The 18,140-nt window shown below is 47.7% G+C and overlaps 1 protein-coding gene across 4 annotated transcripts in view; it reads right to left on the bottom strand.

Annotated features, from left to right (window-relative positions):
• The window catches only part of LOC141084586 (E3 SUMO-protein ligase ZNF451-like), a 104,553-nt gene that overhangs the window by 52,339 nt on the left and 34,074 nt on the right, over positions 1–18,140 (bottom strand). For 3 of the 4 annotated variants that reach the window (XR_012231044.1, XM_073569417.1, XM_073569416.1), the window contains exon 7: positions 3,644–3,787. The exons of the other annotated variant lie outside the window; for it this stretch is intronic. Coding sequence is in view for 2 of the 3 variants with exons in the window: in XM_073569417.1 (XP_073425518.1) it covers positions 3,644–3,787 (144 nt within the window). In the remaining variant the exon portion in view is untranslated. The remainder of the gene's footprint in view (positions 1–3,643; positions 3,788–18,140) is intronic. 4 annotated transcript variants of the gene reach the window in all.

Here is an 18,140-nt window from a genome sequence, read left to right on the forward strand (position 1 = left end):
CAATATCATGGTCAAGAACAAGTACCCATTGCCATTGATCCCGGAGCTCTTTGACCGACTTAGAGGAGCTCGAATTTTCACCAAACTGGATCTTCGTGGGGCCCACAACTTGATCCGCATTCGTTCCGGGGATGAGTGGAAGACCGCCTTTAACACCAGAGACGGTCACTACGAGTACTTGGTCATGCCCTTCGGCCTCTGCAATGCCCCAGCGGTTTTCCAGGAGTTCGTGAATGACGTCTTCCGGGATATGCTGTACTCCTGCGTGGTAGTCTATCTGGATGACATTCTCGTTTTTTCTCCAGACCTCTCCGCCCACAGAAAGAACGTGCGTCAAGTCCTCCAGCGCCTGAGGGAGAACCGCCTTTATGCCAAGCTCGAGAAATGTGCCTTCGAGCAAACGTCCCTGCCATTCTTGGGGTACATTATCTCAGAATCAGGTCTATGCATGGATCCGGCAAAAGTGTCCGCCGTCCTCGATTGGCCACAGCCCCATGGGGTGAAGGCAATCCAACGCTTCCTTGGTTTTGCGAACTACTACCGACAGTTCGTTCCTCATTTTTCCTCGTTGATTCGCCCCATCTCGTCCCTTATCTGCAAGGGAGCTAACCCAAAGGCTTGGCCCTCTGAGGCTGAAGAGGCCTTCCAGTCGTTGAAACAAGCCTTCGCCGCTGCTCCGGCGCTTCACCGACCTGAGGTTAGTAGACCTTTCACTCTCGAGGTAGACGCATCCTCTACTGGGGCTGGCGCAGTCCTTCTGCAGAAATCCTCTACTGGACGTTTTGTCACCTGTGGCTTCTTTTCTAAAGTATTTTCCTCCACTGAGCAGAACTACTCCATTGGCGACAAAGAGCTATTGGCCATTAAGTTGGCCTTGGAGGAGTGGAGGTACTTACTGGAGGGTGCCATACATCCATTCAAGATCTTCACAGACCATAAGAACCTGGCGTACATCCAGTCCGCACAGAGGCTCAATCCTCGGCAAGCCAGGTGGTCCCTATTCTTCGCCCGCTTTGACTTTGAGCTACATTTTCGGCCCGGCGATAAGAACGTTAGAGCGGATGCGTTGTCAAGATCATTCCTGTCGTCTGATGCAGAGGAAGAACCCTCTCATATCATTGATTTATCCAAAGTAATTACTGTGGCTCCTGTCAAGTTAACCACGTTACCTCCGGGAAGAACCTTTGTGGCTGAGAATAACCGAAAACGAGTGCTAAATTGGGGACATTCGTCCAAGATTGCTGGCCACGTTGGTGTCAAAAAGACTTTGGACTTAATCTCTCGCCATTATTGGTGGCCTTCACTCTCCCAGGATGTTAAAGACTTTGTAGCATCTTGCCCGTCCTGTGCCCAGAACAAGATACCCAGACAACCACCCTCCGGTCTTCTGTTCCCGCTTCCCATTCCGTCGGCTCCATGGCAGCACATAGCCATGGATTTCATTACTGATCTGCCTTGTTCTTCCGGTTGTACTGTGGTCTTGGTGGTTGTAGACCGATTTTCAAAGATGGCTCACTTCATTCCTCTTCCCGGACTACCCTCTGCTCCTGACTTGGCGAAGATCTTCATTTCCCATATCTTCAGGATTCACGGCTTCCCCCAGCACATCGTGTCGGATAGAGGGGTCCAATTCACCTCCCGGTTCTGGAGAGCTCTATGCGGACTCATGAAAGTGTCATTGGATTTCTCTTCCGCCTATCACCCCCAAACCAATGGGCAGGTGGAACGTACCAACCAGATCCTTACATCCTATCTCCGGCATTTTTCTAATGCTCATCAGAATGACTGGGTCGGTCTACTTCCTTGGGCTGAGTTCGCCTACAATAATCACTCCAGTGAATAGTCTACCAAGTCTCCTTTCTTCATAGTCTTTGGACAGCATCTCAATGTGCCTCTACCGGTACTTCCTGTCTCGGGGGTACCTGCTGCCGATTCTCAGTCTGTGGAGTTCTCCAGGGTATGGCAGGAGACCAAAACCGCTCTCGAGAAAGCACGGGACAGAATGAAATTACACGCTGACGTTCCTCCATTTCTCCCTGGTGACAAGGTGTGGCTCTCCACCAAATACGTCCGCCTTAAGGTACCATCTTACAAACTGGGTCCCCGTTACATTGGTCCTTTTGAGGTCCTCAGGTGGATTAATGATGTTGCTTACAAATTGAAGCTGCCTCCTTCACTCCGTATTCCCAATTCCTTCCATGTGTCTCTCCTAAAACCTGTGGTTCTTAACCGATTTCATCCTTCTCCAGGCCACACACCCCAGCCTGTTGGCTTGGGGGATGAGTTTGAGGTGAATGACATTTTGGCCATGAAGAAGGTAAGAGGGAGAACCATGTTCCTGGTCGATTGGAAGGGTTTTGGCCCCGAGGAGAGGTCATGGGAACCCAGGGAGAATATCCACGCACCCCAGATTTTGTCTAAGTTCCTCTCCAGTTTTAGAAAGAGGGGGCGTAAAGTGGGGGGTACTGTCACGCCGTGCTCACCTGGGGGCGGGACCTCAGTCCCGACGTCATCTCTTCCGGAGCTGCGGTCACTCCGGGGGTCCCGTAGGGTGCGCACGCGCAGCTCTCGTTCCCGGGCCTCCTCCTACATGTCACGTTTGCGCTTGCACGCTCCTGTCAGTGCTGTATAGGGCTCGGTCCTCTCTATGGTAATGGAGGACCTGACCCGGAACCTGTAGTGGTCATGTGCTTTCTGGCTAGGTCCTGACCCGGAACCAGTAGTAGTCATGTGCTATATCAGACGACCTCCCCCTAGGGGAGGTGCCTGATTATTGTTGTGCTTCCTGGCTTGGTCTGCCGTGTCCCTGCCTGGCTGTGCGCTGTACTCAGGTCCTCTGCCTTGCACTCTGTTGTGCCTCTTGGCACACGCTCTGAACCTGCACTCTGCTTTGTACTTGGTTGTGCCTCCTGGCAAACGCTCTGACCCTGTGTTCTGTCTCATACTCGGTTGTGCCTTCTGGCACATGCTCTGACACTGTACTCTGTCTCATACTCGGTTGTGCCTCCTGGCACACGCTCTGACACTGTACTCTGTCTTATACTCAGTCGTGCCTCCTGGCACACACTCTGATTCCGTGCTCTGTCTTATACTCAGTTGTGCCTCCGGGCACACACACTGATCCTGTACTCAGTCTCTTACTCTGTTACACCTCCTGGCACACCTGCTGCCTGACTCAGTGCTCTGACGTGCTCCTTGCACGTTTCCTGCTTCACTCACACCCGGACGAAGTCTCTGTATACCACGTGTTCCCGTGTCCACACTTTACACGTTCCTGCAGACACTCTCACCCACTCGTGTCTCCTGTGAGCCGGCCGCCTGGTGCCAGCAGTCGTGGTGCCTCACCCCCTGGGGCTTGCCCCTGACACTCCCTGTATAGGGGGTGGTCTTCACTAGGTCAGCTCGCCCTGGGAGGGTTGGTGTCACGACCCAGAGGGTCCACTCCAGGAGTCGTCACACCCAACTTAAGTAAAGCTAACCTTTTGCTAAAGTATTTAATAAAATTTCTAATATTTAAATGCATTCTATTTCTTTATTTTATTACATTTCTCAGAGAACCCCTTTATTGATGCCTGGGTATTCTTTTTATAAAGATTTTGGTAGAGAATCTCATTGTATGTCAGTATAGATAGTAAAGGCTTACCTTGAAATCCCCATACAAACGTTCCCTGGTTCAATTGCCCTGGCAGGTGAGTAAAAAATTGTGCCCAGTTGTCCAAGTCAACGAACACTATGTGGGTCATTGTTTGAAGAAATTCCAAATCGGGTAATTCACCTTCCTCAATATCTAGTTAAGGACAGAACACCTGTACATCAGAGGCTAGGAATGCTTTCAGCAAGTAAGAGCTTATTATTACACAAGTTAGTGGTTACATTGAGTTACAAAAAAATTCTGCTTTAAAGAGGACCTTTCACCATTTGGAACATGTTAAACTGGTAGTGACAACAAAGTTAATTAACCCTTTCGCACCCGAGCCGGTTTTTGCCTTCGTGACCGGGCCAATTTTTTCAATTCTGACCAGTGTCACTTTATGAGGTCATAACTCTAGAACGCTTCAACGGATCCTACTGATTCTGACATTGTTTTCTCATGACATATTGTACTTCATGATGGTGGTAAAATTTTTTAGATATGATCTGCGCTTATTTGTTAAAAAAATCAAAATTTGGCGAAAATTTTGAAAATTTTGCAATTTTCAAACTTTTAATTTTTATGCCCTTAAATCAGAGAGTGATATCGCACAAAATAGTTAATAAATAACATTTCCCACATGTCTACTTTACATCTGCACAATTTTGGAAACAATTTTTTTTTTTTAGGCAGATATAAGGGTTAAAAGTTGACCAGCGATTTCTCATTTTTACAACAAAATTTGCAACACCATTTTTTTTAGGGACCACCTCACATTTGAAGTGAGTTTGGGGGGTCAATATGACAGAAAATACCCAAAAGTGACACCATTCTAAAAACTGCACCTCTCAATGTACTCAAAACCACATTCAAGAAGTTTATTAACCCTTCAGGTGCTTCACATGAATGAATGGAATATGGAAGGAAAAAATAAACATTTTACTTTTTTCACAAACATTTTACTTCAAAACCATTTTTTTATTTTCACAAGGGTAAAAAGAGAAAATGAACCACAACATTTTTTGTGCAATTTCTCCCAAATACGCCAATACCCCGTATGTGGGGCTAAACCACAGTTTGAGCACACGGCAGAGCTCAGAACGGAAGGAGTGCCGTTTGACTTTTTCAATGCAGAATTGGCTGGAATTGAGATCGGATGCCATGTCGCATTTGGAGAGCCCCTGATGTACCTAAACAGTGGAAACCCCCCACAAGTGACCCCATTTTGGAAATTAGACCCCCCCCAAGGGACTTATCTAGATGTGTGGTGAGCACTTTGAACCCCCAAGTGTTTCACTAAAGTTTATAATATAGAGCCGTGAAAATAAAAACAAACAATTTTTTTTCCACAAAAATGATCTTTTAGCCTCCAATTTTTATTTTCCTAAGGGTAACAGGAGAAATTGGACCCCAAAAGTTGTTGTCCAATTTGTCCTGAGTACATTGGTACCCTATATGTGGGAGAAAACTACTGTTTGGGCACACGGTGGGACTCGGAAGGGAAGTAGTGACATTCTGAAATGCAAACTTTGATGGAATGGTCTGCGGGTGTCATGTCGCGTTTGCAGAGCCCCTGATGTACCTAAACAGTGGAAACCCCCAATTCTAATTCCAACCCTAACCCCAACACACCCCTAACCCTAATCTCAGCCCTAACCATAACCCTAACCACAAACCTAACACCAACACACCCATAACCTTAATCCCAGCCCTAGCCCTAACCCGTGTACCTGCTTTTTTTTTTCTTTTTTTTTTTTATTTTTGTGACAAGATCGCTGCCCTGCGATCTGACTCATAGTAACGCCACTTCTCCTCTGATCTCACAATGACAGATGATCAGAGGTGAAGCAGCGTTACTGTGTGACAAGATCGCTGCCTGGCACAGCTGTGCCAGGCAGCGATCAGCTGTGCCAGGCAGCGATCTAGTCACACAGTAACACCGCTTCACCTCTGCTCATCTGTCAGTGTTAGATCAGAGGAGAAGCTGCGTTACAATGAGTGAGATCGCCGGGAAACAAGCAGCCTTCCCAGCGATCGCTCCCATTGGCTGCTGTGACGCTGACGTCATCAGGTCTCGATGACGTCGGGGGTCCCAGCATGCATTGTGCACCGGGATCCCCGCGTTGTAAGGTATGTGGGGGTCCCAGGGGGCACAAAACCGCCGACAGTAGATAAACGTCGGCGCTGCACAAAGCCCAGCAAGCTCCAACGTTTATCTACTGTGGGCGGTCGGGAAGAGGTCAAAGGGAACTTGTCACGTGGAAAAAACAGCTATTAATCTGCAGATGTAGGGTAATGTAATTTTAAGCAGCGCTGCTGGGGGAAAAATTAAATTTATTCCTCCTGCTAGAGTTCAGCGTTCAGTCATGAGGTTGGTGCCAGTTTAGTCACCGCTTTGTGTATAGTGAGGGACGGATTTAACTGCGCCCCTTGCACTGACTGACAGCCGGTCCTAATGATGAGCTGACATCAGTGTCGTAGAAGTGGTACAGCCTCCGCTGTCTATACACAGCGAGACTGAATCCACATCGGCGGCGCCTCCATAACTGAGTGCTGGCGGGAGGAAAAAAAAAAGCTAGCCGAGACCCTAGAGAACACGATCATGGCTGGTTTTCCAGGGCACCAATCACAGCTATTCAATAAACAAAGAATAAAAAGAAATAAAAAAATAAAAAAAATAGTGTGCCCGCAATTAAAAAAATGTCTCTCTTCTGAGATGATATTCATGTGGGAGTAGAGTTAGAGGAGGACGCCGCCACCACCCCCAAATTCCACCATCTACCATCCCTCCACTCTGTCCCTCCGCCAACACTTCCCTTAAAGAAGCACCCTGATGCAAGCTCAAGTAGCGAGCACTCATGTTCAACACTGACGACATTCACTATAACCCTGGATAAATTCCTTGAGGGTTGCTAAAGTGGGTTAGGTTAAAAGCGAGGGTTAGGTTAGGGTTATGGTTGGGATTAGGGTTGGCGTTAGAATTGGGGGGCTCCACTGTTTAGGTACATCATTGGGTCTCCAAACGCGACATGGCACCACCATTGATCCCAGCCAATTTTACGTTCAAAAAGGCAAACGGTGCTCCCTCCCTTCTGTGCCCTGCCATGCACCCAAACAGTGGCTTTTCCCCACATATGGGGTATCGGCCTACTCAGGAGAAATTGCACAACAATTTTTGTGAAAATAAAAAAAAATTGGTTCCAAAGTAAATTTTTGGTGAAAAAAGTAAAAATGTTTATTTTTTCCTTCCACATTGCTTTATAGTTTTTGTGAAGCACCTGAAGGGTTAACAAACATCTTGAATGTGGCTTTGAGCATCTTGAAGGATGCAATTTTTAGAATGGTGGCACTTTTGGGTATTTTCTGTTACATTGACACCCCCACACTTACTTCAAATATGATGTGGTCGCTAACAAAAATGGTTTTGTAATTTTTGTTGGAAAAATGAGAAATCCTTATAACATCCTTACAAAAAATAATGTTTCCAAAATTGTGCTGACGTAAAGTAGACATGTGGGAAATGTTATTTATTAACTATTTTGTGTGACACCACTCATTTAAGTGTGCAAAAATTGCTTGAAAATTTTTAAAAATTTTTTTGCCAAATTTCCATTTTTTTCATAAATAAACACGTTATATTGAAGAAATTTTACTGTTAACATGAAGTACAATATGTCATGAAAAAAAAAAAATTAAAATCACTGGGCTAAGTCAGAATTGTAAAAATTGGCATGGTCATCAAGTACCAAATCAGCTGTCACTAAGGGGTTAAAACATCTTGTGTTTGTTTTTAGTTTTCGTTTGACAATCAGTGATGGGAGCGCGATTACAGTCACAGCTCTCCATATACGTAGCGGTGACTGAACCCACACCAACACCCCAACGCTGCAGGGGTGGAGGGCAATTAAATTGAGATCTATACTACCGCAAGGAAATTAATGTCAGAAACTAGCAGATGAAGCTCATATCTACAGATTAATAGCTTTTGTTCAGGTGACAGGTTCCCTTTAAAAGCATAAAGTGTTATCTACTAGCTCAATAATGTGAAAATCTGTGTTCACTGAACACAGATTTTACCCTGGGAGTTGCGAATGAACGATTAGTCCAGGAGGACAAAGAAGCGGATATCCCAGATACAGGGATTTTTGTGCACTCACCGTAAAATCCTTTTCTCCGAGCCACTCATTGGTGGACACAGGACCATGGGTGTTAAGCTGCTGCCACTAGGAGGACACCAAGCAAATACACAAAGAGATTAGCTCCTCCAAAAGTATACACCCTCTGCTGGCTCTACCCTGAACCAGTTCGGTGTCAAAGCAGTAGGAGCTCACAAATAGCAAACAATAACGCAATATGTCAAAACCAAAGGACAAATCACAAGCCAACAGGCTAATAGGGTGGGTTCTGTGTCCCCCAATGAGTGGCTTGGAGAAAAGGATTTTACTGTGAGTACACAAAAATACCTGTTTCGCCTTCGCCTCATTGGGGGACACAGGACCATGGGACATCCTAAAGCAGTCCCTGGGTGAGAAACAGAACGACAGCTGAAACCTTGTATACCATTAGGTTAAATCTGCCGTACAGATGTGATACTGCCGATTGCAGAATCCGCCTGCTAAGGGCCTTATACGCAGAAGCTTGCGAATGAATGTTGTGATGCTTAACAATCGTGTGCTGGGTGGACCAGCCGCAGCAGTGTACACTTGCTGTGCCGATGCCTGGTGCTGAATGGCCCAGAAAGCCTCCACTGACCGAGTGGAGTATGCCTTGATCCTCGCAGGGATAGGCTGAACTTTTGACACTGTAGGCGTCATGGATCACTGAACTGATCCCTTTGCTATAGCAGCCTTAGAAACAGGTAGGTCCCTTTGGAGACACAGGAAAAGGGGATCAGATGTGTAAAAAGACATTTTCCTGGGAAAGTATTTCCTGAGTGCTCTCACAAGGAGTGGAGAACCTTCTCCGTACGATGGACCGGAGCTAGGCAGAACGAGGGCAAAGCTATGTCCTAATTCAGATGAAAAGAAGAAACGGTCTTAGGCAAAAAGGACGGAGATGTCCTCAACACCGGAAAACCAGAAAAGGAGCTTTGACAGACAAAGCTGCTAACTCCGAAACCCACCTGGTTGATATCAATGCCACAAAGAAAGCAACTTTCCAAGAAAGAAGGGGAAGCAACGTATCCTGCAGGGATTCGAAGAGAGACTCTTGTAAAGCACTTAGGGCCAGATTAAGATCCCAAAGTTCCAGAAGCATCTTGTATAGAGGGATAAGATGCAACACTCCCTGTATGAAGGTCTTAACTTGTGATTTGGAAGCTATTCTTCGGTGGAGCAGGACAGATATAGCTGAATTCGGCTTTTGAGAGAAGCCAGTGCCAGACCTGAGTCAAATCCTGCCTGGGGAAACTGTAAAATGGAAGAAATAGAAAATACAAGAGCGACATCCCCAGGTTTTGCACCAAGGGAAAAGGGCCTTCCAGATGCAGAGGTAAATGTGGATGGATGTTGGTTTTCGAGCACAAATCATAGAGGAAGCTACCTATTGCGAGAAAACCGGCCTGGGCTAGAATTCAGGATTCAATGGGCAGGTCGATAAACTCCGAACCTTGGAGTTCTGGTGGAATATTGACCCCTGAGAGAGAGAAGGTCTGGACGGTCTGGTAACCGCCAGGGAAGGAGACTAGTTGCACTAGATCCGCATACCAAGCTCGGCTTGGCCAGTCTGGTGCGATGGAAATCACTGGGATTCCCTCCGCCTTGATATCCCAGTTGGCCCTTGGGATTAGCGGAAGCGGCAGAAAAGATGTAAGGGAAGCAAAACTGATGCCACAGAAGCACCAGGTCATCCGACCCGAGGGCTAATGGGTCACGGAACTGAGCTACAAATGCCGGGGCTTTGGCATTTAGCCTGTAGGCCATGAGGTCTAAATGCGGCATTACCCAGCTATGGCAAACCTGCTGAAAGGCTTCCAGGGAAAGGGGCCACAGTCCTGAGACCAGGCCCTGGTGGCTGAGGAAAACTGTGCTCAATTCTCTACTCCTAGAAGATTAACTGCCAAAAATAGTAAAAGGTTTGTATTGGCCCCTTGCAGAATGTGAGCTACGTCAAGCATAGGTCTTCTGCTTCGTGAGCCCTCCTGACGACAGATGTACGCCACAGCCGTGGCGTTGTCTGGTTGGATCCGGATGGGACGACCAGCGAAAAGCTGGCAGAATCGCTGAAGGACTAGTCTGATTGCCCGGTTCTCGAGAATATTGATCAGGACACGCGATTCCCAAAAGGGCCAGCGTCCCTGGCCGTGTGGTGGCGGAAGATTGCTCTCTAACCTAGGAGACTGGCGTCGGTGGTCAACAACCGCAAGAGAACATGAAGAAAGTACTTTACCTGAATCAATGAGGACAACAACATCCACTACCTCAGAGACCGCCTAATCCAGAGGGACAGGCGAAAACCGGCGGTCCAGAGAGGACGGATATTTGTCCCACACTGATAGCAATTCCCGCTGCAGAGGTCAGAGATGTAGTTAAACAAACGGTTCTGCTTGGACTGTCGAAGCCATTTTCCCCCGGACCTGTGCTCTAGACCGCAGGGAGAGGAAATGGCCGAGGGGAATGTTCCGAGCTTCCTGGATCAGTGTGGAAATCTTTTCTGAAAGGAGAATTATCAACCCTCGGGAAGTGTCCATGCCTTAAAAAAGGGGATCTTCTGGGACAGGGCTGGAGAGGAGTTGCTCAAGTAAGCCGATCAACCTAGGGGAATGAGAGTGTCCACAGAGATGATGGATAGTCTGATGAGGAGGTCATCTGGGTAGGGTAGAATCACCATACACGAGAGTGTAGCACAGAAATAATGACTGTCATGACCTTGGTGAACACACTGGGAACAGTGGCGAGCCCGAAGGGGGAAGCCTTGAACTGAAAGTGCTAGTCTCCGATGGCGAAGCGGAGAAATCTTTGATGGTCTGGGAAAATTGGAATGTGAAGATAAGCGTCCTTGATGTCTACATATGCGAGGTATTCCCCTTTTTCAGTGAGGTGATAACAGAACGGAGAAATTCCATTCTGAAATGACGCACACTGACAAACTTTATCAACAGTTCTAAGTCTAGGATTGGACACATGGTTCAGTCCTCCCCTGGGACCACGAATAGGTTTGAGCAAAATCGTTTGAAACTGTGTGTGTGTCCGTAGTTGCGGAGCGCATAAATGGCCTGATAAAAAAAAAAAAAAAAAAAAAAATGCAGGCTTCCCATTTTTAGAAGATGGGACTGGAGGTAACGTGTTGGCGAGGGCGACACTTTCTTATTTTGTATCCGGAGGACACCATATTTCTGACCCATTGGTCGTGAACGACCGCCAGCGAGACCTGGCAAAACAGGAGTAGTTGGCTGACTACCCTGTCTGTGTCTTCCAGATACTGCAATGAGTCATTGAGCAGAAAACTTGCGGGGAGGGATACCCTTGGGTCCGGACCGTGAGGGTCTGTGTCTTCAGGAATGGGAAGGCTTGAATGAAGGTTGTGAATCCCTGTCCCTACGCGGGGGAAGGGCAAAGCTGGAGGAAGTGGTTGCTGATGACCAGCCTGCGTTACTGCAAAAAGGCCTGAGGCAAACCTGTTTGCTTCAAAAGGGCCGACTGAACTTGGTCTTTCCTCCAGTTGCGTAAGGAAGGGAAGTTACAGATTTTTTGGAAGTGGAATCTGCTCGCCACTCCCAGAGCCATAGGGTTCTCCTGCTAGTAATGGTGTTTGCGGCTATAAGTGCAGCACAGTTAGCTACATCTAGGGATGCATGTACCACATAATCCCTGGCCCGGGCCATTTGGTAAGCAAGACTGACCACCTCGGGAGGTAGGTTATTGTCTTGACTGGTCTTGGCTAGGGCCTCAGCCCAGACCGCCATAGCTGCAGCCACCTAGGTGGCAGGGAAGGAAGGGAAGAGTGCTGCTCCAGCAGCCTCAAAGACGGACCGCTAAAGATTGACAATATGACAGTCAGTGGGGTTTTTAATAGACGAGCCGTCGGACAAAGATAGTAGGGTTTTGGAAGCGAGCCGGGATATGGGAAGATCCACTGCTGGAGACTCCATCCACTCTTTTTCTTAGAGTGGGGGAGAAGTGGAACCATGCTTCCAGCGGCTTTTGCCATGAGAATAATTTGTCTGGGCGACTTCTAAATCTCTAAACAATGTCAGTAAACTCAGGGTGGTTGGCAAAAAACCCTGTGAGGACGTTTGGTCCTTTTGAAGGACCCAGTGTGATCAGGACTAGATCCAGGCTCATCTTCTCTCAGAGCCTTATTAACCGCTTCAATGAAGGCATCTAGGGACTCCCGGGTACTCTAGCGAGTCCAGGTCAACAGCCGCATCAGGCTCATATTCTGAGTCATGTTCGCTGCAAACCCCAGCATGACTTGAGGAGGAATCACGAAAGGATTCTATAGCCTTAGCCAGGGAAGTCATGGACTGTGTCAGGGACATGACTCACTCGGGTGGATAGGTCCACTAGAGCCGGCAATAGTGGGGGCCTCATGCCAGGGGTCGTAGGCTACACAGATTGCAGTGGGGTGCCTCCGTGGTAGTGTGGCATTACATGCAGTACATGTGTGTTTTATTAGTTTGTTTTTTTAAAAGAGCCCCCAGGTACTGTGTACGTGCCTCAAGAGATGGCAGTCTGCGCCACAATGTAAGCAGAGTGATGGTGTCCGCAGTCAGAAATGACACGTGCGGTGGGGCCAAAGCCTGTTGCCTGAAAGACCGTCCGACAAAGTGAGTCGAAAAGTGCGTCGGTGATGGCGGGCTTATGCCCAGTGTTGCACATTATAGGCAAGCAACACCATTGGATGGCCTGATATATTCCAGCATCCATCTGTGCACATGTGAATGATTCCGCTGGTGTGCAACATTGTATACTAGCCCATCACACATGCCCATATCGCTGTACCGAAGTGCTTCATGCACATTTATACAAGGGGACCCTTGTAGCCATTACTACCCGATCCTTCCATATGTTCCATAAATGTGTGTTTTTTTAATGGAGAAGTGGTGACCTGAGAAGGGGATGGCGCCTCTCGTGAGGAACAAGAGGCGCCAGAAATGTGGGCAGAGTCAGGGCCAGGGAGCAAGCCAAGAGGCCACAGCGCTTCTCATTGAGAACAAGAAGTGCCAAGACGGGGCGGAGTCAGCCGGGTGGGTGGAGTTAGGACTATCCCGGCCAGAAGCCGGGGCGGCCGCGGTGAGAGCGGCGACATGGAGAGAGCGATTTGGGAGCGCAGTGGGCACCTATCCCTCTGAGGGCAACGGACCATCCCTAGGTGAGCCCCCCTTTTAGACAATGTGCTGCTCTGAGGCCAGATCCAAAGAAAAGCAGCAATGCTGTGGAGATCATGCAGAAACCAATAATCTGCAAAAAAAAAAGCAGATTATTTTCCTATAATACATCTCTAGTTCACCAGGGTTATTGCATGGCTATGGTCTGCGGACCCAGAAGTGGCAATGGCACATTTACGCAGCAGAGCCGAGGCTGCGCTGGAGTAGGCTGTGAGGCTGGGCTAGGCTGATCATCCTCAATCCACCATCCCTTTGATAGGGAGATGGAGAGGGCTCATTCGCCACCTGGCATCATCCACTTTCTTCAGTGGCGATGCAGGGGTCCCACACGGACGCCGATGAAAGTCTGTTACCTGAGGTAATGCCTTGGCACGGGGAAGGCTGTCCGGCTGAAGGCCTGGCTCCAGAAGGGGGTACGTCAGAGCGACACCCCATGTTCCCGTCCATCATAGGTGTGGGTAGAGCGGGCCCATTGAAGGTAACCATCGCCCCTAAGGAGAGCTCAGGTATGCATTAAGGTTGCAGGAGGGGGTACGAGGAGATGACACTCCACGTTCCCGCCTGTTGATGATTTTGGGAGATCGGGACCTTTAAAGGCCCCGTCACCCCTTGAATCCTTTTGAAAAGAAAGTAAAAAATGAAAAATAAAAATAATAAAGTTGGGGTCTGAAGCAAGACCCTAGTGCCTCCTACAGACACTAAGCAAGAACTGGTTCAGGGTAGAACCAGCAGAGGGTGTAAACTGTGGAGGAGGAGCTCTCTGTGTATTTGCTTATTGTCCTCCTAGTGGCAGCTACATTACACCCATGGTCCTGTGTCCCCAAATAAGGCAAAGGGGAAAAAAAAAAAAAAATTACAAAGTTGCTTATTCCCACGTGTCATTGATTTGTTGAAAAACATTTAAAATGATTACACCTTAGAATTTAAGCTGCAATCTTCATTCCTTCATTTTCATATCCCCAAAATGCAATTTGCAACCTTCTCCTAGTTTTAGGCTTTTCTCATACACATCTCTTCCAGTAACACACACCATGTCATACATTCAGGATACAAACACTAAAGTCCAGATTCAAGATGACAGCAATGGTCACGCTGGTCTTGAAGAGGTGGTGTATTGAGTCAGACGCTGGATATACAGGTGCATTTCACAAAATTAAAATATCAAAAAGTTAATTTTTTTCAGTTCTTCAATACAAAAAGTTAAACTCATACATTATATATAGAGTCATTACAGAGTGATGTATTTCATATGTTTATTTCTGTTAATGTTGATGATTATGGCTTACAGCCAATGAAAAACCAAAAGTCATTATTCTCAGTAAATTAGAATACTTTATAACACCAGCTTGAAAAAAATGATTTTAAAATCCAAAATGTTAGCCTACCGAAACAGGGATTTTTGTGATAACTCACCGTAAAATCCTTTTCTCCGAGACGCTCATTGGGGGACACAGACCATGGGTGTTATACTGCGGCCAATAGGAGGCTGACACTAAGTTGAGACAAAGTTAGCTCCTCCTCCGCAGTCTACACCTTCCTGCTGGCACCATGTAAACCAGTTCGGTGCAAAAGCAGTAGGAAATCATTAATATCATATCATAGTACGATCATTACCATCATATCAGTGTATAACCCACTGAATGGGAGACAAGAAGCAGAAGCCATCAGGCTAACAGGATTGGTGCTGTGTCCCCCAATGAGCGTCTGAGAAAAGGATTTTACGGTGAGTTATCACAAAAATCCCTGTTTCTCCTTCACCTCATTGGGGGACACAGACCATGGGACGTCCCAAAGCAGTCCATGAGTCCTGAGAGCCGTTACTGCATGCAGGACGTGCATACCTATATCCATCCGAAGTAACAGTGTCGGGCCTAAAGAGGGTAAGACAAAATTATTGTAAAAATTGAAGAAGGGTCAACCAACGCTGGAAAAAACAGGGGCAGAAGCGAACTGAGGACAGTCATATTCAGGTTGGAATGCAGAAAGAAAAACACCAAATGAGCTAAACAGGACATGGCTCCGAGCGTCGCATAGTAAGTGATACTGCGACAAGGGAGACTTCCCAAAACAGAACTGCCTGCGTGACATCATGGAACGGTTTGAAAAAAACGTCTCTTAAAGCGCCCCCAGGACCGGAACTAGTGTTCCAGGCTTCTAACTGACCCTTGTAGGGGGGTACACCTGAGAAGCCCTATGAATGAAAGTCATGAATTATGTCTTGGAAGCAATCCTGCGCTGAAATAGAGACAGGTAGAGCCAACATCTGGCCCTTGAGGGAGGTGAGCGTCACGACCAGAGTCCAAGTCAGTCTGGAGAAAAACTCTCAAAAGAAATGGAGCAGCGAAGCGAACGACCGTGGTCTTTACAACATGCAACAGAAGGAATTCAGGAGAGAATGATGCAATCTGCCGTTGACCTCTGTGCACCAATCATAGTGGAGACCCCTGAGGAGAGTAGATTAGAGCTCAGGCTTTGAAAACCAGATCGTTAAACACCAGATCGTGCGATCTGGTGATCCATTGGACGTAAGGAGAGCATGTCTGGACGATGCAACCGTCACTTGTGGATGGCGTGTATGATCTGCAGTAACTCTGCATATCACGTCTGGCGAGATCAATCCTAGACACCTAGGGATACCGGCACGGCCTCTACCTTTGCTTACCTAACCGTTGATAGGGGGGAAGACTAAACTGGTGCTACGGAGCAGCCAGTCATGAACCCCTATGGTGTCTGGGATCCCGAGACCAGGCTCAGAAGTTAGGTACTTGTCTTTCAGTCTTGAAGCTACCAGATCCCCATTCAGAGCCCCCCAACGAAACCTCCATGGTGTATGCCACAACCGTGGCATTATGCTATTGAATTCAGATGGGTTGATCGTGAGTAGATACTGGAACTGCTGCCGGGTTAACCGGATTGCTTGGCATACAAGGATAAATAAAAAAAGACTGCTCTCCAACCAAGGAGGCTGGCATCGACAGCCAGTACTGGAGATTAGATCAGGAGAGAAAATCTCTCTCCTTGGTATATTCACTTGTATTTCATTTGTAATTTAGCCTGATGAAGGGATCGCCTGAGCTCTGACAGCTTGCAAATATAATTTCTCTTATTAGCCAATAAAGGTATCATTCCTTGAATACCCTTCTCATTCTTTTTTCTTTCCCTTTTTTTCTTCGGAACACATCGATCTTTTCTGGCTAACACGGTACCACAATACTATCTTGTATTGTACATCTCCTTGGTATAGAGAGAGAACCTCAATGTCCACTGCCTGTGAGGCTATTTGACATGCGCGGGCGAGCGGCACTGCAGCCGAGGAGAGCAGTCTTCTGGCGCAGACTGCCAGAAGAGTATACAGTGAATGGAAGGTGATCACTTCAAATCGCTGGTGCGTTTCCCCCCCCCCCCGTACCTTCACGGCAATCCGATATGACTAAGGGGATGAGTGCCAAGGATTGGTAACTGAGAAGCTGCTCATGATCAAGGTAAGGGCCGAACAGAGTCTCCATCCGTGGAAGGTATATCCTGGCCGAGATCCAGTGTGGGTCCTGCCGATCCGTCTCTTTTTTGGGGAAGTCGGAACAGATTTCAGCAGAAGTAATCGATAGCTACATTTTGTAGCATCCAATAACAGCTCCGTCCAAATGCTGTGCATCTATGGCTCGGAAAATGGAAAACCTAGTCCCAATGCACAAGTCTTTTTGAAGGACACACATCCTGTAGAGGGATGATAGAAGAAAAAGCAATCTTTAAATCTAGAAGACACAAGGACTTGGGCCCATTCGATACGAAAGGCATACAAGTGGACCACACGAGCCAGGAATAGGTGACCGTCCGTATGCTGTGTGTCAATTGTTTACACCAGAAATCACTAAGTGAAAAACGTCAGGGACCTATTTCAGGTCCAGACCATCTGGGGTGGCCCTTACATTGCTGGCTGAATCTATGGGAAGGCTGGGATCCTTTGGCGATGGGTGCGCCGGGTTTATGCAAAAAGGACCAAATTTAGATTTGTTTCCAACGCCAATGAGGAAGATGCCCTAAGCCTTGCCGGGGAAGAAACATGTTCTTCCTTCCCATGGCTTCAGAGATAGGCTGAAAACGACTACTGTCCATGCCAATCCACTCTGGTACGAACGATGTTGGAGGTCCTTCTGTGAGTGCCGAGCTCTTTCCATTCCCTGAGACAAAGCCCTATTGAGTGCAATGGCATCTGCCACGGATAATGTGGTGCCGCTAGCCACATGTAAAAAAAGGCATCCAGCTAAAAACGGGAAGAAAGCTGGTGTCGAGGCCCACAGACTGGAACGGATCAGACTCTTGTCTGTCGGCCTGTGGGACTCTTAATTTGACTATCTACCCGGCCTAGATATTCAATGGAGATTCAATCCATTGTTCCCGTCAACCAGCTGAAACCAATTGTGATTCCTCCTTTTCGGAGGCTTCTGGCTTGGTTATCCCATCGCTCCCCTTGCTGGTCAACTGTACTGCGAGTCCCCGGTGAGTGGTAACCGCTGTATTATGGGGTATGGCCCATTGGAAGAACGCTACGTGATTCGGGAGAGACGAGGCATCCTCACTGACATTCAGTGAACTGGATGCCTGCCTCGCACAAGAAAATCTGCCCAATACCAGAGAATCCAGATTCAATGAAAAACATTAAGCTGATATACAGTCATGTACTCTGTAAACCTGTGGTGAGGGGGCGAGATACAGAAAATATGGACATTTAAGCACGTAGTTGGTCGGCTGGCATACTGCGAGTCTTTTCTCTAGATGCCTGCGCATTTGTAGAATGCCTGCGGCTGCTATTCGACCGCTTCTGTGAGGCTGCGCATGCTCCGATGCCCAGAGAGATCGTGGATAATATGTTAGAAGCCCGCACCTGGAGTGGGGGGGCTTGTAGCCCAGTGTTGGCGGCAAATTAACAAGTCGTTTGCATGGCTGGTGAACTCAGGCTATTCTCCCATTCTGGTCCTGGCCCGCCTCAAGCTGCTTGGCAGCCGCCACCTGACGAGAGCAGTCACGCTCCCTAAAATCGGTGGCACTTGCAGAGCCAGTACTAATCCTAGCATGAGTACTGCCAAAAAACAGTGCTCTAATCCCCTGTAGCGCAGGCTGGCCGGCGATTTAGAGCAGGGTTCCCCAACTCCAGTCCTCAAGGCCCACCAACAGATCATGTTT

Source organism: Dendrobates tinctorius, unplaced genomic scaffold, assembly GCF_039654945.1.
Source record: "Dendrobates tinctorius isolate UK_male_01 unplaced genomic scaffold, ASM3965494v1 ptg000024l, whole genome shotgun sequence".
NCBI lineage: Eukaryota > Metazoa > Chordata > Amphibia > Anura > Dendrobatidae > Dendrobates > Dendrobates tinctorius.